This window comes from Calypte anna, chromosome 3 (assembly GCF_003957555.1).
Source record: "Calypte anna isolate BGI_N300 chromosome 3, bCalAnn1_v1.p, whole genome shotgun sequence".
In the NCBI taxonomy this organism is placed as follows: domain Eukaryota; kingdom Metazoa; phylum Chordata; class Aves; order Apodiformes; family Trochilidae; genus Calypte; species Calypte anna.
The window spans coordinates 19,165,474-19,189,124 of NC_044246.1; the positions used below are offsets into that span (position 1 = coordinate 19,165,474).

Here is a 23,651-nt window from a genome sequence, read left to right on the forward strand (position 1 = left end):
TATATGGAGTGTTTTTTGAAGGGTTGAAGAATCCTAATGTTTGGATAATACAGCATCAAGCTCTGAAAGTTTGGTGGAAATTTTTGTTCAAACTACATTTATTACTGTTAAGAAGCAATTTGATAGTAACACAACAGTAAAAAAGCACATCTGTTGTTAGTATAGCTGTACAGTTATGAAATCCTATATCCTCACTCTCTACAAATAGAAAATGCCAGTATATAGTCTGTTTTGTTGAATGTAATTAAAAATATAGTACAGATAAACAAAAAAACATTTTAAATATGCTCAACTGCAAAGCTAAAATAAATTATGTAGTATGTGGTAATCATTCTGGATGTTTCAAAATTTATTTCCCTATAATTTATTATTTAAATTTTGTGGTGTCAGGAATATAGTAGTATTAGGACATACATGTTAAACTGCTTCAGTATGTTTAGTAAATTAATAAGTTTTATTCTCTTTAGTTTCAGATTTTATAAGCAGAGAATATGGTGACATGATGGCCCTTTATGATCTCTTCTTTGCCTTCTTGCAAACAGGAAAATACAAAGAGGCCAGGAAGGTCATTGAGGTGGGATTTTAACTATAGTACTTTAATTGTGCAGCTATTTAGACTCTTAATTAGAAACATTTTAAGTTTTTAACATTCAATTAGATTTGTTCTGATTCGTGTTAATATAATTCAATCCAAATAATAATAAAAAAAACCTCTCGACCAGCTTTATTTTGTATAATTACAGTTCAGAAGAGAGACAGTTGTCTTGTGTACTGGAAGTATTTCCTCACTTCTTCAAATTCACTGTTATATATCAAAATTATATTTGCATATTAAATATCGGATTGTAGAACAATTAAATTAAAACTGGCATTCCTGGGTGTAAAGTTGCTAATCCTCTTTCCGAAGGAATTCTTTGTTCTTAAAAGCACTGGAATTTAATTTGCTGCAGACCATGCTCAGATTTATTTGTAATGCTTGTCTACAAGTTAATCAGCCAAACAAGCGCTGTCTGCTACTATTTGGCATTTAATTTAGCATTTCTTCTCTCTCTCTCTTTTTCAGGATAGTAAGCAGCTTATAGGAAGTGGTAGGTGACAAACTTGGTCTATTTAGGATTAGTATATTTTATCTAGACTTGATTGAAATTGTGCTTCCTGAAATTGATAAGTCAAAGGGGCAGCTGCAGAGTCTGCCCAGATTGTGATTATTTTTCTTCTTAACACAGTTGTATGTTTTTAAAATGCTGCATAAGTTTCCTGATTAATGTGTAGGAGGGAGGTATCTAGCAGAAAATGTAGTACTTTATCCTCATAATTTTTGTGTTATGTATATGTACAACTCAGCAACCTAATATTGATACTGGGGCTTTTTTTTTTCCTTTCTAAGACCAAGTATACTTCTCTCCTAATTGCCCCTAGAATACTTGAAACACCAGTTACCACTACTTGAATTATCTAATAGAATTCTTGCATTCAAAAAACCTTAACTGAGCATCTGCTTGTTTGTCTGGTGAAATGATATTGTCCTGTTGCTGGGTGTGTGAAAATGCTAAGCAAAATGTTGAAACACTGATTATTTTTCTTCTCTGTGTGTTTTCTGGAGCTCAGAGTCTTGCATTGTGTAAGAATAGAAATATCAATATCTGACAGAAGATGACACTGCAGAGTTCAGTTCTTTTCTAGTGATTAAAGCATATAGGAGGTAAAAGAATGAAGTCTGAGAATTGGAAGTAAAATTTAAGTTAATAAAGCTGGTACTTTTTCTTTGATACTGTTACTTAATTTCTCAAAACTTACATTGGTGGCTGTAGTTCAGCACATATGAGTAGGACAGTAAGCAAATTATCAGATTGTTTGGGCTTTGAAAACTGTTGGTTTTTTGGTGTCAAATTATCTCTGCCAGTATTTGGTATTTGGTAATTGATTAGCAAATTCTTAGTAACCACAGACACGTGGGTGTAAATCTGAACACCTCATGTCTGGAAACTAAATGAAATTTTTCCTGGCCTTTTTTTCTACTTAGAGTAGGTTTTCTTTTGCCTGACTTCTGTGAAGTATGAATTAGGGTTTTGCACATGTTTTCAGTACCAGAATTTTTAGGAGCATGGGAATTTAACTAGGAATAGTATGCATGAATTCTACCACTGGATAAAGTGGCACAAAATCAGTTACTATATTGTGTGTTTTAGTATGGGTTTATTATGTAACAATATGTTAAGTATTTTCAAAGAATTGTTTTCACAAGGAAAGGGCTAATGTGGTGGAAATCTGCTTTATTCTAGCTGTACCTGGAGATTCCTAAGTCCTTGAAGTTATGCTGGAAGATGCTCTTTTTGTTTCCTATTAATCATGCTTTGAGGTACTATAGCACCCAGTGACAGAACATTTTCCCCATAAGAAACAAAAGTTCTACCTCTGGGTAGTACCTCAAAGCATGGTTTAGTCTTAAGTTCTTAATTGCACCTCAGCTGATAAGTTAGCTTTTGTCCTGAGTCCTGAGACATGATCAAAGGTGATCATGGCAAAGCAAAGTTGGTACCATGAGATCACATACTAGCTTGATTTCCCTTGGAGTAGCACAGCATGTCTTATGTGACAGCAAATCTAGCTCTAGTTCCTTAGGAACTTTTCCTTTACTTGAAAAGGGAGTTTAATTGCCTTTTTCTTTCTTTTTTTCCCTTCTTTATTTAATAAAAAAATCAAATCAACACATTTTTACTTCAGCTAAGTTAAATTTCAGAAAAACTAATATAGACAAAAAGAAAAGGATGTGAATATTTTAGCTTCTTATCTGTTGCCAGAACCGGACAATTGAATTTCCTTATGTGTTTTCAGCTGTTGACTTCCACTTTATTAACCTGATCAAGCTGATGGTTGAGAGCTGGATGGATGTGAAGGTCATTCAGTAGAGTGCCAATGAAAAAGAGCTTTAAAGATTTCACTACTTAAAGTAGTTTGAATATATTTGTTGTCTGTTGTTTTGATCCAACTTCAATTGTTTGGTCATTACTTTTCCTTCATTTATTAATAATGCAGAATGCAGTAATCAAAGTATTCTCTGAATCTACATGTAATTGAGCCCATGTCCACGCCTGGCTCTCTATTGTAGAGTTACAAGATTTACATATCACAGTACTGCAGCAGAGGAGCGAAGGCACTATAGATCTGCTTAGCAAAAGTCTAAACTATGTTTTCATGAAGTAGAAATGAAGAACAGTTTTCACCTATCACTGAAGGATGCAAGATTTTAAATGTGTTAAATTGATTTCTGTGCTGTTTTGAAAAATAATTTCACCTTAAACTGTACTTCATTGTACTTCTGTAAAAAAAATCAAAACAAGCACCACATTTAGAAAGGTATCAGGTCACTGGCATTTTTAGTTAGGAGATTATGGACTCTTGGGATAGGAACTAGAAGTCGGTAGACACGTTGAAGTGTTTTTTGTTGTTTAACAGATACTTGAAATCTTTATAGAACAAATCACATCAGCTAATAAATTAAAGCTGTTCCCCAATGAAAGATGAAAAGCTCTTGTTTCTGCTGTGTTTGTAGTTTTACTGGAAATTAAGACTGAGAGATGATTACTGTATTTAGGACAGAGGGAAAAACTCAAAACTATCAGGAATAATTTTTTAGTAGACCAACCAATAAAAATTTGCTACCACAAGAGGAACCTCCCTTGAAAATGTCTTAGCACATGGCTTCAGAGTTTTTTTAACCAGATTTTAATTACCTTCCTCATCTCCTGTTCTTATAATAAATATATACTATATATTTAGTAATTAAATATATCATGCCATTTTTCACATATCTCAGTACATTTATGTGAAGAATTGAGGGACAAATGGTTGTAAATATTTTAATGAAATGTGTTCCAATGTGAGTAAATGCAAGAAAAGGTGTTTGCTGCTGAAATGCAAGATCTGACAAAAGAACTGTTTTATGTGAGTTTCATGTACAGGAATATATCTATCAACAGATGTCATGTTAATTCAAGAGGTAAATAAATCTAAGCAAAGAATTGTGACATCCACTGTCAGCAGACCTCAAGATACCAGTTGCCATTGGATTTAATCTACCATAAAAACAATGAGAATATTTCTACTTGATGTTGAGAGATTACAACCTTCTTTCATCCAGATTGCATTTTTAAGAGTCTACATTGTGAAATTGAGTCCTGATGATTTTCTGCTGGAGATAAACTGTTGGGAGAAGATGTTTTCTTGATCTGTGACAGCAGGATTTAGGTGTAATTTAATGAGGGTTATATCTAGTGTCTGACTCTACCTACAGAGAGTTATTTTGGTCCTGTTAAGGAAAGCATGAAGCTGATTGGAAAATAATTCAAATATTTGTGAGTGTTGAACACATTGTATTAGGTAATGGTGGTCTGAGACTGAGGAGTTTGTAGGGGATGTAATGGCTTTTATTAGAGTCACTGTGTACAACTGAGAGGGAAAGAATGAAAAGATGTAAACCTCATAATTACAAGTAATGATTTATTACTTTTTTCATACATTGTGTAATATTATTCCAACAGAAGCATTACTTTTCCTTATGAAACTGGACACTGATATAGATATTAAGTTGGATTTTGTGTCCATGCATATGTGCCTGTGTGTATGTAGGCCAAAAAAAAGGGTGCTTACTATTCAGTGCACATGGTTTACAAGTTCTTAAAAACTGCTTCCTTAAAAGAAAGCAGATGACTGTTTCAAAACAGTTAATTTGGTAAAGGAGATGACTACAGAAGAAATGCTTTCCAGAAAGGGAGAAGGCAATGTGTTTGGAATGAGAGGTCATGCTAAGAGGTGTGCAAACTTTCTTGCCTCCAAGGACTCCAAGGAAAGATTGTACTGAGTTTCGTAATGCTTTTTTAATGCATCATACAACATAAAACCACAGTGCAAAGCAAAAAACAAATTTTTGCTCTGTTTTGAGTGTAGGGCATCTCTGTTCTGCTTTGAGCAGCAATCTTGGCTTGTCTAAGGATTTTGTTATAATGATACTTAACAGCATAATTTCTCTTGGAAGTCTTACTTCCAATGTAATGTTGGACATTCCAATAATACTTAAATATATATCAGTCTCAGTTGTGATGAGTAATGCTAGAGCTGTAAAGCTATTTTCTATTTTAATTTTGGTATTTTTGTAGGCAAAAAACGTGTTTTTTTGTATTTTTCTGTAGAAATTTTTGTGGAATCAGACAAAAAACTGTCTTAAATTATGAACTCCCATCAAATGTTCTGTTTTCACTGATGCTTATGTTAGAGAGAGCTGTTAAAAATGACATATATCAGTTCCTATAGCTGTCTATTCTAGGTTGTCTCTTTGGAGAAATAACACATTTTCTTGCAAGACATTGGTTTGGCATCTGAATCTCAGTAACTGGTACTGGTAACATAAGTCCCCTATGGTTATGGATGTAACTCATCATGAAACATTCCTCTTTAGCAGCATTAGCTGTCTCTTATTATTACTGACTTTTTCAGCTGCAAAGAAAGGAATGAATAGATCTACCTATTAAAAATATGCCATCAGAAAGTGCAGCATGGTTGGTGTTTATAAAATTTTGCTGTTTATAAAATTTGGCTGTTTCTTTCCAGGATGTTTGAGTTGGTGATTATAGTAGAATTGCTTCCCTAAGAAAAGATGAACTTTGGGAAAAAAAATGCAAGGATTTAGAAGAAAACAAAAAACACATAAGAAGGGCAGCATTAAACTTGAGTGGTTCATATTAGTGTTTTATTCTCAGTGAAATTACATTGTGAAAGGCTAGAATAAGATGTCCAGATTTGTAACAATTATTTTGCCAACCAGTGCACAGGAGGAATTTCTGGAAGTACAGAGATGGAAGGTTAAAACAAAAGAGTAGTCCATCTCCTGTCACAAATACACCAAATGAAAAATACTTCTGCTAGCTTTTAAATAATACTACATCCTAAGCCAGCTATAGCAAAAGTGGAACTGTTTGGGGACATTTTTACTCTTGGTTTTCTGAAAGTTCTCTTTTTGAACATTAGCACAGGGTTTCTCACCTCCATGTAGGATTTTGTGATTTTTCTCTGAAAGTCTTAATGTTTAAAGAGAAAAAGGTTGCTTTAAGCAAGTAGACACGAATATTTTCCACATCTTCTGTAAGATACTCTTTTATTAAAAAAAAAAAAAAAAAAGTTTTTTTTTTAAAGTGAAAAAAAAAAAGCCAGACTGGTCTAGTAGCTGTTACAGTTACTGAACACTAATGTAGAAAATCTTGAATATTTGTGTCATTATCTAAAAATCTGGAAAAACATAGAATAGATTCCTCTCTGGCAGGTCATTTTTTTTTCAGACAATCTGTTTTCTTTCAGCTATAATAGGTAGAAATTAGCTCAAATAAAAATGCTAGAACAGAAAAGATTTTGCTGGTGATTGGACCCCTTTAATTACCTGTCTCAAGTGTCAAGCCTAAGAAGGAGGAGAACAAATCAGATGCTTTCAATGCTTTAGTATTGTATTCACATGACATTGAATGCTGCTTGGTAAGAATTCCTCTAGAGATGAAGCACATTTTTATCCCTTCAGGTTAGTTTCCTGCTCTCTGTGTGAAGACATGGAATCGGTAGGTAAATTAGTTTAGGCTAATATTAAGCCTTGGATACTTTGTAACAAATGTGATCAAAAGCGTGGAATGATCTGTAGGTGAGTTTTGCTTAGTCTGGAGAAGAAACAGTATATATATACCGCTCATGAAATTACAAAATCATAGAATCATTTTGTTTGTAAAAGATCTTCAAGATCATCAAGTGCAACCATTAACCCAGCACTTCGACGTCTTCCACTAAACCTAAGCACAGCATCTACACTTTATCTTGTCTTTAGCTCCAAGGATGGTGACTCAGCCACTTCCCTGGGCAGCCTGGTCCTGTGCTTGACAGCCCTCTCAGGTCTCAGAATTTATCCAATCTAAACCTTCCCTGGCACAATCTGAGACCATTTCCTCTTGTTCCAACGCTTGTTACTTATTGGAAGAAACCAACCCCCACCTCACTACAACCTCCTTTCACATAGTTGTAGAGAACAATAAGGTCTTCTCCCAGCCTCCTTTTCTCCCGGCTTAAACAGCCCCACTTCCTATAGATGGTTCTCCTAAGATTTGTTCTCTGGACCCTTTACCAGCTTTGTTGCTCCTTGGACATGGCTTGGATGGGTATACATTTTGCTGGATTAAAAAATTGGTTGGATTAAAAAAATGGCTGGATGCCTGGGCCCCAAAAGTTGTGATAAATATATTTAAATCTAGGTGGCAGCCAGTCACGATTGGTCATCTGGTGGTCAGTCACAAGTTCCTGTCACCTGAATGTGAGCCAGCAGTGAGCCCAGGCGACCAAGAAAGCCAACAGCATGCTGACTTTTGTCAGAAATAGTATGAGCAGCAGAACTAGGAAGGTGATTGTGCCCCTGCCACACCTCAAAAGCTGTTGTTTATTTATGAAAATGAAAGGATAAAGAAGGATCAATTGTGCATTGTTTTCCAATACAGAGAAGAGGGGCTTCAAATGAAGCTAGTAGAAGCATGGCTGAAAACAAACTGAATGCGGTGATATTTTGGTTGTTTGGTAGGTGAGGGAACCCTTTACCAAATGATCTTACGAACTGCAAATCTTAGGGGATTCCAGAGAAAATGAGGAAATCTCACAAAAGAGGAATCCCTTACTAGAAACAGTGAACCACTGAACCTCAAGTAGTTAGGAGGCTGACCAAGTGCTAAGGAGGGAAGAATTTTGGGGTTTTCTGTCATTTTGTATTCTCCTGTAGGCACTACTAAGGAGAGGATAACAAGCTAGATGAACCTTTGTTTTGGTGCAGTACAACAATTTTATTTATTCCAAAGCCAGAAAGCTTCCGTATTTCGTTTGTATGCTGTACTTATTGCTTGAGACTCTCAATAGTTGTTTCAATCTTTAAAACAGTGACTGTCAAGATAAAAAAAAAAATCTATAAACATAAAACAAAAAAAACCCCAAACAACACACCAAAACTCTTAAGACTCAGTAACAGACTTTTTTTTTTAGCCCATTGGAACAAGTAAGAACAAAATAATAAATGGGAATTTGGAAGAGTAATTAGAGTAACAGGTTATTACTCAATTTTTGTTATTTGTTGCATTGTTTATTCTCTATTTTAGTCTACTGTATTGTAGAAGGTCTGCTCCCTGCTAATGCAATGTTTAAAATTCCCTAAGATGGTAAGGGATAAGCTACAAATATGGACTATCAGGCAAGCCCTGGAGATTTAGTTAATCTGACCTAGATGTTCTTTTGATGATTGAGACCTGCAGTATGTGAAAACACTTCTCAATTTCAAAATGAAACACAAGGATATCTGTTGTATAACTCAGCTGTCCTTGTAGTGACAGACGCATCAATCATTTCTGAACAGGAAAGGATTTACTATAAAAAGTTTCTAGCTTTGGAGCTGTTGAGTTCATTGGCATTCGGATCAGCAATGATATTGAAAGTTGTAAGGGAATTCAGCATTTGAATTTTACCATGTCCTAAAGAGGATTAACTACAAATGCAGGCAACATACTATTTTCTTTTTCATTTTCAAAAGCCTGTTGTGTAAGATGTTAATTCTTGACTTAGTTTTCAACGTATTTGATGTGAAACTACTTGGTAGCTCTTTAAAAAACCTCACTGAACAGGTTCCTATGAACATAAATAGTTGTGGGGAAAAATCCTAATTGGACAAAAAGCAAATACCTGGAAAGCAAAACTGTTTAATATATACCATTTTCAAATACTTGAGAAGCCACTATTTTTCTGTAACCTCCAGGAGTGAGACTATTTTCATAGAACAGTTAAAGACATAAAAGATGCTCCATGTTGAAGAAGTGGGGGTTAGTGTCCTACTTTAAGAATTTATTTAAGTAGAGGAACTGATACTTTGACTATGGCCTGTGGTGCTGAGAAGGGACTGTGATAGTCCAGACAAGACAGAATTGCCACGGATTGAAAGCTTTTTGCGAATGGGTATTCTGTAGCTGTAGTCCAGTTCAAACAACAAGGGAATGAGTAAGCAAAGGCTCATCAAATCTGGAAAACTTAGGTGTAGAAAGAATCATGGCATATTGATTACTATGCATCAGTTTTTCTTTGTACACACACAGAAGACCAAGCCCTTGTTCTAGGACAGGAGTTTCCGTACAGTTGGTTTACCTGGCATCTTCGTTGGCAGCACATTACAGTTGTAAGAGTTACTGCTCTGTAAATTTCTGGTTTTCTTACTAAGCAAGAGAAGTCAATATCTAAAAGTACTGTTGTTTTTGGATAATACCAGCTGTAAGAAAATAGCTGATCTTAACAGGACTGGGGTAACAAAAATTGGTGATGTGGCTTCAAGGCATGGAATTATAGTTGATAAGTCACTGTAGTGGTGTTGAATCAGAACATGTAATTGCAATGAAAGTTTGGAAACATTTGGTTTTATTCTTTTTCATGAGTAATACAAATTATTGCCATGGGTAGTAGCAATAGTACTCTCACTATTGTGGTGATAGAAATGATTTAACATTTCAGTTTATCTGAAGTGTATTTTAAACAAAGTCTCTTGATAGCAACCAAAAAGGAAAATGTCTTGAATAAAGTGACTGTAATCTTTAGGTCTCTCAATGTAACATACTTGTGAGCTTGTAGTTTCATTCAGTTTCAAAAAACAAACAAAAGCTATGAGCCTTTATTACGAATACATGTGATGTTTGTAAGTGTACTATGTTTACTTTTGTTTAAAATGTTCTATATGAAGTAATGTTTCTTCTGGAAATATTTTACAGACTCCTGGCTTGAGAGCACACCCTGGAAGGTTGCATTGGTTTGCAAAAAGGTGTATATCAAGTAATCAGGTATGTGGCTTATATGATGTCTTCTCTGTAGCTGTCACTATATTCCAAGAAAATTTGTTTTGAAATATTTCATTGCTTGATTTTTATGTTTGTGAAGGGATGTGTGACAGGCTGATGAGGTGAACTTAATGCTCTGTGTAAATGCTGGTCTATACTTAAACAGAAACATTATTCTAACTGAATGCACACACCATGTAAGTGCACATTTATAGAAAAATAATTGTTTGTCTGAGGTATAACTAAGTTATTCCCTCCTTCATTTTAAAGATGGAAACTTTGGAACACATGGTAGACTTAACTCAAAATCTGTTTGAATGTGATAGAGATGAGATGTACTACTTCTTGCTTCAACTGTGTGGTAAGTGAGCTTGTATCTTTTCTATGTTGTGATCTGTTTTCTTTTGTGGTTGGAGATAAGAAATAACCTTGAATTTGAGCATTTTATCCTGATAATTAGAGTGGATAACATTTCTAAGGCATCTTGAGGGATAAAGTATAGGGCTTTTTACATGCAGACCTCAACCCTTACATAAAAATTATATAGTACAAACCTTCCAGTTGATGCTATTGTCTTATGTCCTAATTTGAAAGTTTACTCTGCATTGGTTTTTAATATGCTTAAATAAGAAAAGACTGCTAATTTGTTGTATTTTTGTCACTGAGAAATATCTCAAATCTCCTGCAATTGGATATCCTTCTGAAATATGCACTATTTTGATTTTTAATCTACCAATTCTTCATCAGCCACAACCAAACTTCTGTGTCATTTATAAAAATTGGAACAGTTTTTGAAACTGGAAGTTCATTTCTGTGTTTTGGACAGTGTAGGGTATGTGTATCATGGTTTTCATTTTCCTATTTGCTGTATTTTTCAGTCTGTGCTCATTTCATTATTTGAGTGTCTCATACTGTGTTATACATAATAAAATTGTTTTAAAGTTTAGTTATTTTAAAGTCTTGAAACAAACGTTTTGTTGTAAGGTTGAAAGTGGAGCAGTAAATAGAAACATAAACCAACACTATGACAGCAATTGCTGTGTACTTCATTAATGTGCATTTAATGTACATTAATTTATATTAATCATCCATGGTCATGAGAAAACCTTAATATGAAGTACCCTACTGCACAGCAGGAGAAAGAACTTGTACAAGAAAAAAACACCAGAGACCCCTCTAGAACTTGGTTGCTTTTCATTTCCCGAACAGCCTCAGAAAGCTTCAAAACCAAACTGTAATTTTTCACACTTCTGGCTTTGCATATACTGGTTCACCATAAAAAATGAAGTAGGCCTGGAAAGCAATCTTGTCTCAACATGGGGGGACCCTTCTTGGTTTTCCACTCATCCATCCTGCTCACCTCTGGCTGTGACAAAATCTGACAGTGGGCCTTCTATGAAGAGAATCTAAGAAGATACAATTTATCAAATTCTGTCAGGCAAAATCTTCAGTCCTCCTTCAAAAGACAAAATCGATTCTATGTATTCAAATCAGTGGAGAACATTTGTGGGTTTCTGTCACCATAAAAGACAAATAACCATCCGCATTCCTGCTTTCAGCCATTTTAGATTGCCTATCAAAGCTGCCCCGTGCACAAATACAGTACACTCGTCAAGCACCTGAGCTGTAGCTTCACATCTATTTTAAGGGTATAAAAAAAATAATCTGCCATTTAGTAGCAGCTGTGATCAAAAATGTTGAAAAATGTTGAAAAGAATGCACTCAGTTTTGTAGGTGGTCTTTCAGAATAATGTATGCTGGAGAGAGCCTCTGGATTATTAGGCCTGGCCCTCTCTCAGAGCTAGAACAGCTTCAAAGTTAGATCAGATCATGGCCTTTTATATTAAAGTTTCTTCAAGGATAGAAATCAAAAGCCTCCCTGGTCAACCTGTTCCAAGGTTTGATCATCCTCAGATACTCCGTTGCTGCAGGTTATAATTGTCACCTTTCATCCTTTGCTGTGTACTTCCAAGGAGAGACTGATGCACTCTTCTCTGTATCTGTCAGGTAACTGAAGTCAGCAGATTCCCCGTTAGCCTGGTTTTCTCCAAGCTCCCCAAAACTCACCACCTTAGACTTCATCTCTTAGTCCATCTGTTCTGGCCCCATGTCCAGCACATTCTTATATAGTTGTGGAGGCCAAAACTAAGCACACATCTCTAGATGTGTCCTCATGAGTGTCAAATATAGGGAGAAGCACATGGAAAATGTGAAGACACTCTCTGTCCTACTCCATTAACTGCCATGGTATTCTGCTTTAAGTATTGTCTGCAGTATTTAATTCTTAAAACCAGTAGTTTTATTTGACTTAAGGCAGCCACCAAGTATGCTGCTGTGTTAATGTTTTGTAATAGTTTAAAAATTTTTCTAATTGTTCTTACAATTAACAATCAAGAATACTAAAATAATGATGAGATCTAGGAGGAATACTTCTGCAACATTTTTCAGCTGATTTCTCATTCATTCTAGCTGATTTCTCATTCATTCTACGCTTCATATGATGTTTTCAGGGTTTTTTTTCTATTTGAATGTTCTGGTGTTCATTGTGTGGTAAAAGTAGTTTAGAACTTCTCATGTTAATGATCATATGAAACACAAGGACATGATTAATTGGTAGTTATTTTCCAAGAATACTTTTTGAATCACTTAAGATATGTAGGTATACAGTAAGTGCTTTTATCTGAAGATCTTAATCCTGTTTCAGAGAGCAATGGTGACTGGAAAAAGGCTGAAGCTGTTTGGACTAAAATGCAAGAAGAAAATATTGTTCCTCGTGAGAAAACACTGATATTACTGGCTGATATCTTTCAGAAGAATGGTCAGGTTGTTCCATTTGAGATACCTAAGGTAACTGGAGTTTAACTTCCCTAACTGACAATTCTTTTGAATATATTTCTTATGGTTGAGTGATGTTAACAGATAGCATTGTAGTCACTTCAATAAGTTTCTTTTTTTTAAAGGCTAGACATGAAGATACCAGAAGTGTAGTGGCTTCTAATGTGGAAGAAAGAAAAATAAGGCTGCTTTGCAAGAAAAACAATGCAAAAGGTAAACAGAAAGCCACTGTTCTTTCCCCCATCAGTAATAATTTTAAGTTTTCAGAGCAACAGATGCTAGCTGCTGCTTCTTTTTGGTTTGCAAGTATGTTAGGAAAGGTACATAACATTACCTACAAACATTCTGCTTCAGAAGCTGATATGATAAGGATACTCTAAAAAATTAAATATGTTGCCAGAAGTGCTGGCTTTTAAATGCAAATTTGAAGGCCAGTCTGTGGTGAAGTTGCTGATTCTAAAATTACCCAAGTATTGCTGCTCTGCCGTTCGCTTGATACTGTTGGGTAAACATCATGTTCTTGACTTCCAGATGTATCCATTAGGCACCAAAAACTAAATTTATGTACGGAATTGGTACAAAAAATTCTGGATTTGTGGTTCCCAGGAAGTCTCACTGTTTGGTCACAAATTTTGTGATGTGAGATATGAGAAGTTTAGTGAGAAGAAGGTTGAATATCAAGTGAAATAGCTGGGATGTATTTATGAGAAGGCAATTGCGTATTAAAGGAAGTTGTCTAGAGATTTTTTTTGTGTGTCCCTGCTCTTGAAGTCTTAATAATATGATCAGATGTGGTTCCAAAGTATAATTCAAGTACTTTATTAAGCTATAGATTTGGCAAAGAAATTAATTAGATCATATTACATGAGATGGAACTATGTTATAATAATAATATAATCATCGCTCTCTTCCTATCTCACTTTTATCTGTTAGTCCTTTTTATTTGCTGATATTGCAAGGCTCTTTGTCTCTATTTGAAGGGAGAATTCAGTGTGTTGTGTAGTGTCTCTAGCTTCCTCGAAAAGAAGATTAAAGCTGTCCAAGTTTTGTCCATGTTTCAATGTAGAATTTGCAGTTTTCCTCCTCTTGTTCCTTCCCCCCGAAATGCATGTAATATAATCAAAAGATCAAAATCTCTCCCTCCACAGCTTACTGTTTGCAAACTCCTGTGCCTGTGCGTGCCAGCCCTCAAATAAAATGACCTCATTGATAGATCACTTCATCTCAGTTCTGCTACAAAAAATTGATAACTCTTAATTAATAACTCTATGCAAACTTCCCTGCCTCAGATAACAGCAGAATTAACTTACGCATGGATACTTACTTGCCTTTTTATAAAGAAAGAAGGCATGTACTTCAGCATGGTTCCTTTGGCTTAGTCTGTGTTTAAATCATTGGAAATCCGTTCCTATCCATCTCATCCCAAGGCAGGGTCAGAACTAGCATTACTGGGCATGTCAAAGCAGGGAGGAAATCAGCCCATTTCTGGCATTTGCCAAGGAGCAGAGTATTTGAGTATTCTGGAAATCCTTACTTTCTTTATCTATACTGTGACAAATAGCAAGGTGTATCACTTGAAAGCAGATTATAAAATAAGTTTGTTAAACTAAATTTATTAATAAGAATTAACATAATTAAGTTCATTAAGTATAAAATTAATTTTCTGACTAAGGAAGATTTACAAATACACAGTATCTAGTCATCAAGAGTGCTTTAACCTAGGTTTGAAGGGGGAAAGGGATAAAATCAGGCCAACTAGAGATGAGCCTAGGGGTGACGTGGCAATGTCAGGGGTGAAACCAGAAAGCATCTACACCAGTGCATGGAGCACAAGCAACAGACAAGAGGAGCTGTGAGCCATTGTGTGACAAGATGGCTATAATGTAGTCACCATCACAGAAACATGGTGGAACAGTTTTCCTGACTGAAATGTTGTAATGGATGGCTATAAGCTCTTCAGAAAGGATAGACAGGGAAAGAAAGGTACTGGGGTGGCTCTCAGTGCTAGGGAGCATTTTGACTGAATAAAGCTTGATGATGATAGTGATGATATGGTTGAGTGTTTATGGGTGAGGATAGAGGGTGTGAATAAGGTGGATATCCTGTTGGGTTGTGTTGCAGACCACCCAACCAGGATGAGGAGGCAGATGAAGCAGTCTACAAGAGGCTGGCAGAAGTCTCAGTTGCTGTCCCTTGTTCTAGTGGGGGACTTCAACCTACCAGGTGTCTGCTGGAAATATAGCAGAGATGAGAAAGGCTAAAAGGTTCCTTGAATGTATGGAAGATAACTTCTTAACACAGCTGGTAAGTGAGCATACCAGAGCAGGTGCCTCCCTAGATCTGCTGTTCACTAACAGAGCAAGAGTGGTGGGAGATGTGATGGTTGGAGGCTGTGGCTGTCTTGGCCTTAGCGACCTTGAAATGGTGAAGTTCTTGATATGTAGTGAGGTACAAAGTGGGAGCAGCAAAACCTCCACTATGGGCAGACTTAAGCCTGTTCAGGACATTGGTTGAGAAGGGTGCATTGGGAGACAGTCCTGAAGGACAAAGGAGTCCAGGAAGGCTGGATGCTCTTCAAGAAGGAAATTTTAAAGTGCAGGGGCAGACAGTCCCTGAGTGCTGTAACAGGAAATGGCAGGGAAGAGGGTGGGCCTGGCTGAACAGGGAGCTTTGGCTGAAACTCAGGATACAAAGGAGTTTTGGAAGAAGGGGCATGCATCTCAGGATGAGTACAGCAGTCTTGTTAGGTCATGCAGAGAAAAAAAATAAAAGGCAGTAGCCCAGCTGCAGCTCAGTCTGGTCACTGTCATAAGGGACAAGAAAAAAAAAGTTTTTAGGAATACTTTAACAGTAAAAAGAGCCAGGGAGAATCTATATCCATTATTGGATGCTGGTCGGGGGAACGTTGGAACCAAGGATGATGAAAAAGCTGAGATACTTAATGCCATCTTTGCCTTAGTCTTTTGTAGTCAGACCAGCTAGCCCCAGGGTATTCAACCTTCTGAGCTGGAAAATAAGGACAGATAGCATAACAACCACACACCCCACCCCATCATAATCTTGTTCTTTGATACCATAAATGATCAAGTGGAGGAGAATAATGATCAAGTGCAGGAGGAGACTAAATGTGCCTTGAACCTTTTAGGTAGACTAATCTAAATAAAAATATAAAATGCAGCTGCTAACAGTCTATGATGGCATTTGATACTGAATTTATCAGTAAATTATTCCTGCATATTCTGTTATTTACAGGTGCAGTATTTGAGAGAAGGTGGTCTAGAGCTATTTGGAATTAAGGGAAAAAAAACAAATGTTGGAAACTGTTCCTCTCAATAAGAAATAGTTTTCTGACTCAAACTACAAAAACTAAGTTCTCACTTTTATATAACAGGGTAATGTAATTGTGATGTCAGTGTTAATAGGGTAAGCTACATTTTTATCAACATAAGATTCTTGATAGAAAAAAGATTACTTAATCTAGTTACATAACTAATTTAATGAACTTACTAACTCTGACATGGAAGTCTTTTTAAAATCTGTTCTCTGAGGTGCTTGATTTATGCAAAGTCATTTCATTTTTTTCTTGATTCCTCGGTGTGAGAGCTTGACTCTAGGGGATCATGTTACATGATCCCAAACAATTGCAATAGCTGAAATCAATTTTACTGTCTTGGTATCTGAGACCTTCTTGGCAAGTTGTAATTTTTCTAACAAATCTTTCTACTTGAAATAGCTAGTATAACACAATATGATTTTGAAACCAAGAACTTCTCTTTTAAGTGTTAGTATACTTAAGTAATTTTAGATGCCATCTGAATAAGTAATAACCTGGTAATACCTAATCAGGCATATCTTTCAATTCAAGACATATCTAGGTATGCTTCAAGCATGCTACTTGCACTGATGCAAAATGAAATTAAGAAAATAATCTGAATATGATAATCATCCTGAGGTTCAGACTGTTAGAGACAACAAAACATCCTAGAACAGAAAAAAAAAAAAAGCAACAAACTGATATGGTTAATTTTATTTCTCCATTGAACTGGTCAATATGAAAAATATTACTGTGTGGTAATTGATATTAATATTTGCTTGACATCATGTCCACTGGTGGCAAGGTCCATTTCTGTACCCAGCCATTGGAAACTAATATTCAAACACGGGGTAAAATCCTAGTTCATTCTGAAGCAGAGCTTTTGTAGGACTCTACAAACAAGGAGTTTTGGATTCTTAAAAACTTTTAAAACATTTGAAACAGGCTTTCTCACACAGAAAAGAACAAACCTGTTGCCAGCCTACAAAATTTTTGTTAATGAAAGAACCAGTTACACTTTTAATAGATTATACTAGTGAAAGAGACTTAAAATCTGTTGAATGTGATTGCTAGTCTACTGGTACCTCAGATTTCAGAAAAGTGAAAGAAAAAAAATGGCTTTCCCAGTAAAATTATATGTGAGCATTCTCTGAATGCTGGTGTTGAGCATCTGAGCAGGCTGCAGAGTTCAGCACATGCAACAGGCCAAGTTTTAACCTCAGAACTGCAAGTAAACATGGTGGAAGATTGCAAGACCTTTCCTGTGTCATCCTGATGTTTTGTTGCCTTTTTGGTTGACCAATGCAATCACTGTTGTAATTTCAGACCTCAGTCATATTCTCTCTCTGTCTCTCTCCTGTGTTTTTGCTTCTTATATACATGAAACTCACATACACAGAAGTGTATTTAATTTTTACTGTGCTATCCTTATCCTTTATCTCTGTTCACATATATATTTAATGTAGCTTCAAGCACCCGAAGTGGATTATGGGTGACAATGTTAATTCTGCTTGCTAACTCAGTGTAAGAGTTTTTGTATTATAAAAATAAATCTAATGCATAGTTGGTTTTCTGCCTACATTTCAGGATGGTTTTATATGTACTCTTGCTTGGGTAATTTTAAGATGCAAATCAACAAGAACACCAATAGTTTTGGCTTGGGGAATGCTAGCTTAAAATTCCACAGCACACTGTAGTAAGTGCTATTAGTGTTATACTTCTTGTGACAGTAAGATTCAAATAAGTTTTCTTCATCTGTACTTTTAAAATATACGAAAAAAATACTTAGATGTGAAATTTTCAATGATTGTCCATGTATTGCTGGAAAGTTTTAAAGGTAACTGTGGCTGTGTTTTGAAATAGCAGAGATTTTTTTGTTTTTTTCATTAAAAGAAACATGGAATCACAGCACAGATGTAAAAGATCATTTGTGGTTCTTAACACAGCCTTCTGGCACATGTTATATCCTGGGTAGCTGTTTCAGCTGCATGTTTATAGCTGCATGATCTTGTTTCAGAAAAATAAATGACTGAAAAGTGTGCTTATCTTTTTTTTTCCCTCTTTTTGGTAACATCTTTTCATACACTGACAGTTATTGTGAATGCATGAAATAAAACTGTTAATCAGTCAAACAAATGCAGCGTAGTTTACTTGTTAAATATCTGTATATTTGTAAATTGTATGTTTTGTATAAATCTTGTCGTAGCCAAATAATTTGATCTCCCCATATTGGAATCACCTCCTATATTATTTGTTAAACACTGTTATGATCATGCACCAGACACTGTAAATATATACCCCAGAATTAGGTGTTGCTTTAAAAATCCTGAGTCTTCCCCTTCCAACCAGCTGTGTTAGTTTTTGAGCAACAGCCATGAATAGGAAAAACAGCAGCAGCAAACTTTCTTCTGTGGAGGTATGTGGCACTTGATTGCTGTATAAAAGCAGTGTGGAACAAGCTGTGACCATCAGCTTTGGGCTCAAAGATGTAAGCAGAGGGTAGGTATCTCTAAGACAGACCGTTTCAATGAATAGGTGACTTCTTTCTATTATGAATTAATTTTTACTTTTTTTTTTTTTTAGAGGCCTACAATATTTTCCTGAAAATGCAAGGGAAGAATGAGTTTCATTTTCGTTCCTATGAGACCCTTATAAAGGCATTGTTAACACAGGGTTTTCTTGAAGAAGCCATCAAAGTTAAACAAATGTAAGGCTTTTCTGTGTTTGGGAGATTTAATTGTTTAGTGGGGGCTGTTTTAAAATAATTTCTGGATCCTTTTCTGGTAAGTCCTTATGGGAAAGCAGGTCGTGACTGATAACTAAGAGTTATGGTAAGAAATACTCATAAAGCAGTTTCATAAAGCAGTATGCTGTATATTAAAAATTTACTAGAGTGACAGTATGTATTGCTAATAACTCATTTCATCTAACAGTGTCACAAATTTGCTTGGCATCAGAAATGAAATTCTACCCTTCTGGCAGTCTGCCTTTTCCTATTTAGAGCAATATTCAAACAGACAGGATTCCTTCAGTTATCTGCCCATGAGCCTTCCCCTTAGTGCCCGTCCCTGCTGCTGTCCTACCCTGCCCACGATCCCTGGCAGCTGGCTGCCTGCCAGATGCAAAATGGTGTGTTTGACTGTAATGCCAGTGGCTAGGAGATGGCCATAAACCTCAGATCCAACTCTTCTGAAATAAATCCAACCTGCTGTCATGTATTATAACAATCACCAGGGTCAAAATAACCTTTGGTGAGTGGTATGGTACACCACTTGCTTTAACTATTGTCTATAATGTGTGTTCTGGTCCGATATAGACTTCAGAGTGCAAGTGTTATTAACCATTAATATGGAGGTGTGAAAAACAAAAGTTTAAGTAATTTAAGTCTTCCAGTTTCTTCAGCTAAAAGATGAAGAGTGGTTGTCATCACATGTGTTCTCTGACTGAATACAGATAACTTGAAAGTGTTTGTAGGTAAAACACATGATGTATTAGGGTACTATGAAAATCTACTAATTTTTAAAGTCATCTTAGTTTTTGATGTCCGGGGATGGTGTAATGTAAGATCATGTTTATTATTTTCACATTTTCTTAAAAAGCATTTAGATCGAAGAAATGTCTTTCATTGAAAAGCATTTGAGTTCTGCATTCAGGAGAACAAATGTTTTCTCAAATAGGCCTCAGTAACTGGGCTTCATGGTATGGAATGTGTGTGCTTGGTGGATAAATGGCTGTTATCAAGAAAAAAACCCCAGTATATCACATTAAGCTCCCTGAAGTGGAAGTAATTTATAATTTTTTGTAAACAAAAAGAGAAAAATACATGTTTTAAAAGTACAAATGGATGTTGATAAAATTTAGGTAGTTTGTTAAACAGTCGTAGAAAAAATTAATGTATCAAAAGATGTACTAAAAGATTCTTCAGGGAAAAAGTTTGAAACTTTCTACTGAAAACTTGTATGTGCATTAGCAACTTCCCTGCTCTGCGATTCAGACACATTTTTAAGGGCTATTGCATGTTATCAGCAGTAATTTGGAAATTTTAAGAGGAGAAGAAAGGTGGTGGTTTGTTCCTAGTATTTCAATGATTCAGATTTCTCGCTTTAGATAAGTGTTATGTATATAAACCCAAAATGCAGGGAAAAAATAAATTTCAAAAAATTAAAGACTAAAAGCTGGAGATGTGTTTTAAATGACTGAATCTTTGAACCTTGAAATACTTAGGAAAAGAAAAAGAAAATGGGGTTTGATGAGAGGTTCTATTCTTGGTCTCTGGTCAAAGCCAATCAGCATATTAACCACCCTGCTTTTCAGAACTCATGTTCCATGGTGTAGCATAGAAATACCAGGTAATGACATTCTAAGAAGCCTGTAACAGCTCACTGTTGCATCAAGACAGGAAATGCTTCGTATTGGCTGTGTTTATGGTGTTTATCTGCATATCTTTTTTCTAGTAACAAAATCATGGTTATATTAAGCATTTTCAAAAGTCTGTAAGTTCTAAATTATTCAGTGAAATACAGGCAGTTATTGTGTGTATACACATGGTTGAGGAACAGCAAATCTGTATGTTTCACACACGTTTCTGCATGCTTGACAATTTTTCCAGCCTCATATCACAAAGAGATTGTTCCTATAAAGCTTATATGTGTGCAGTGGCCTGAAACTTGTGCAACTCCTAATATTTTCATAAAATACAGGAAAGCTACCTTCATTCATGTAAGCTAACATCTTTTTCTTTTTACTGTGCTTGAAGTCAAATTTGATATTTAAATAATATCTGGAGAGCCCTAGTATGAGTATTACCATAGGCAACAAAAAAAAGTTGTTATTTTTTATCTAAAAAGGTCAGATGATTTTAAAACTTCCTTACTGTTGTCAGAACTGAGAAACTTCAGCGAGAAAGAGATGTGGTAGAAGGGAATTGCACTCCTCTGAATTTGAAAAAAACAACCAAACAAGCAAACAACCCAGAATGTTACTGATCTGCTGGTCAACCTAAGTCTAGTTGCTTTGGCCTTCTAGCACTGTTTTGAGAACTGTTTACTGCATTTAGTCCAAGAAGTTTTAAATAGAATTTAGGAGTATTGGAATGATGGATTAGTTCTGTAATAGTAGCTAACATCTATTTAATCACACTAAAGATTGGAAGATTGGAGAAAGTAAATCCTTTGTTATATGTAATTTACAGTCTCATGCTTGAATTGTTGACTTAAGGGCTTTGACAGATGGGACAAAGGGGGAAAAAAAAAAAAGGCGGAACTGAGCAGTGGGTGCTTAGGCAGGGATTAAGAGGATTGGTTGGGAGAGTAAGAAAATCCTGAGTCCAGTGACTGCATTTGTGAGCCTGGGAGGCTGAAAGTGACTGAGAGGATAGTCATATTGTGTGCGATGTGAAGGATTTTCTTGGGATTGAGGAGAATAATTTAGCAATGACCCTGCTTACCTCCCAATCCGCTCAGCCTCTAAGTTCAAGTAGGTAGGCTGCTCAGTTGTTTGCCACAAGATGATCAGTGAGGTTTATCTTGATTGCTGATATGGTAAATGGCAATGCCCCCCTTTTCTGTGTGGAGATTTTGTAATCTAGAAATGAACATTTGTAAAGCTATCCTTATATATTAAAAATGTGGCTGTATGTCATTTAGAAACGGGAACATGTTGCAGTATAAGATCAGTGTGATTGCTGCTTAGTCTCTCAACTAATTTCTACAGTGTTAGAAAAGCTTTAGCAGTGTTATTAAAGTAAAGATTCTCTTTGCTATAGAAGTTTTGTATTACAGGAAATAAAGAATTGATAAGTGAAATAGAATTTTAACATGGCTAAGTTAGCAAATGTAGTATGTTCACTTTAAAACCTGTATACATCTAGATGACAGAAATTTGAAAATTAATCAACCAAATGATACGGTGTTAGTTCATAATATGCTTTAGTTTATGTTTAAAATATACAGTGCTGAAAATAAATGTTTCATTTTTATTGCTGAAAGAATAGTTTTACATTTTATAATTATGGTGACTATTGAAAAAAGAAGAAAAAGTATCCAGCCTAGGATACAACAGAACAATGCAGGGCATGCAGTTATTTTAGTCATCTAATATGTCAGCATTCAAGAATCTGAACCGATTGTTTAAAAAAAATCTTGTACTTTGTTTCTTTTGTTGCTCACTTCCAACTTTGTCATCTGTCAGAATGCAAAAAAAAATTATCCTTCTATAACCATTGACAGGATAACACAAAAGCTGTCTCCAGGTCGATATTTTGCAGCAATATTTTTAACATACGAACAGTAGTTTTTATAATTTCACCTTGGTGCTCAACCATTTATTATCGTATCAGAAGCATGTCAGTAATTCCTTTCTAAATGTCTGCTTCTTTTAGTGCTGAGACCCACATCAAGGGCTTCACACTGAACAGTGCTGCCAGCAGCCTCCTCATCATATCGCAAGTTAGGCGGGATTATTTGAAAGGTATGTCACAATGCTTGACCTTTACGTCACATTAATGCCTCTGCAGATTTTTCTTGTAACGCCCTTCGAATACTTGGATAAAGGAGTCCATTTAGCAAATTACCTGCTTATCAAGAGCCTTTTGTGGTAGCTGAGAGACGTAAATTACTGTACATGCATTTATAATACAGCTTGAATATGAATGTACTTGTCATTTGACCACTTAGTCCAGTTTCCATTCCATTTAACACAAGATGGGTTTTCTTAAGATGAATCACAGCTCTTCAGACATGCAAAATTTGTGCTCCAGAACGAGAGAAAGTACAGGCTTTCAAGTGTGTTAAAATTCACAGCACAAGTCATTTTGCTTTGGAAATTAACATACTTTAGAGCATCTGAAACAATTCCCAGCAGTTGTTTCTTGCATATTGTGTTGGTTGTGAGATACCAGATGAGTTAAATTGACTGTTAAATGTGCGTGATTGTGCACTAAATGATTATAATATTGATTTAAAAACTTAATCAAATACTTTTTAATAGTTCTTGATATCAACAGTAACACAATATTCACTTTTGTTTTCTTTTTAATGTGACAATGATGAGGAATATAAATTAAAATGGTGGCTAAAGAGGATGTAAGGATACCCGACAAGATGGTGGGTGAAGTTTGGAGTTGCGTTACTTTAGTTCTCAGCATCGGTTGTTTTGCAGCCTAGAGTTCAGCCCACAGTGTTTCATTTGACTGATTTAGTTGTTGTGTAGAACTCTTGCGAGACAGAAAAACTCTGCAAGTACATAGTTTTACATGCAGTGCTGCCTTTTGTCCCTGTGTAAATGGTAAGTACAACCTTGCGTGTATTTTCGTCGGTACCTTTAAGTGTTAAAGCAGCTATGTATGAAGAAAATGTATTGCACTGAATTGGGTTTTACTTTCATACCAGAAGGCATACAAGAAAATTCATTTTTGACTCTACCATCCGTTTGTTGTATTTCATTCCATTATGTGTAGCTGCAGTAGCCCATACCCCTGTCACAGCTACTTTGAAATATTCTGAAGTTAAGCATTTGGATGCATCTTCTCACTTTTTCCTGCCACTGATAAACTTGTCCTCTTTCAAATTCCTTCACCATTCTCCCTCCAGTCTGTCGTCACTGGCAGGTGTCATCAGCTCAAG

At 35.7% G+C, this 23,651-nt stretch overlaps 1 protein-coding gene across 1 annotated transcript in view; it reads left to right on the forward strand.

Moving 5' to 3' along the window:
• The window catches only part of LRPPRC (leucine rich pentatricopeptide repeat containing), an 84,337-nt gene that overhangs the window by 46,753 nt on the left and 13,933 nt on the right, over window positions 1–23,651 (forward strand). Inside the window, exons 25-31 of the mRNA XM_030447347.1 lie at window positions 468–574; window positions 9,816–9,884; window positions 10,152–10,242; window positions 12,586–12,728; window positions 12,842–12,929; window positions 18,613–18,736; window positions 22,409–22,497. Of these exons, the coding sequence (XP_030303207.1) occupies window positions 468–574; window positions 9,816–9,884; window positions 10,152–10,242; window positions 12,586–12,728; window positions 12,842–12,929; window positions 18,613–18,736; window positions 22,409–22,497 (711 nt within the window). The remainder of the gene's footprint in view (window positions 1–467; window positions 575–9,815; window positions 9,885–10,151; window positions 10,243–12,585; window positions 12,729–12,841; window positions 12,930–18,612; window positions 18,737–22,408; window positions 22,498–23,651) is intronic.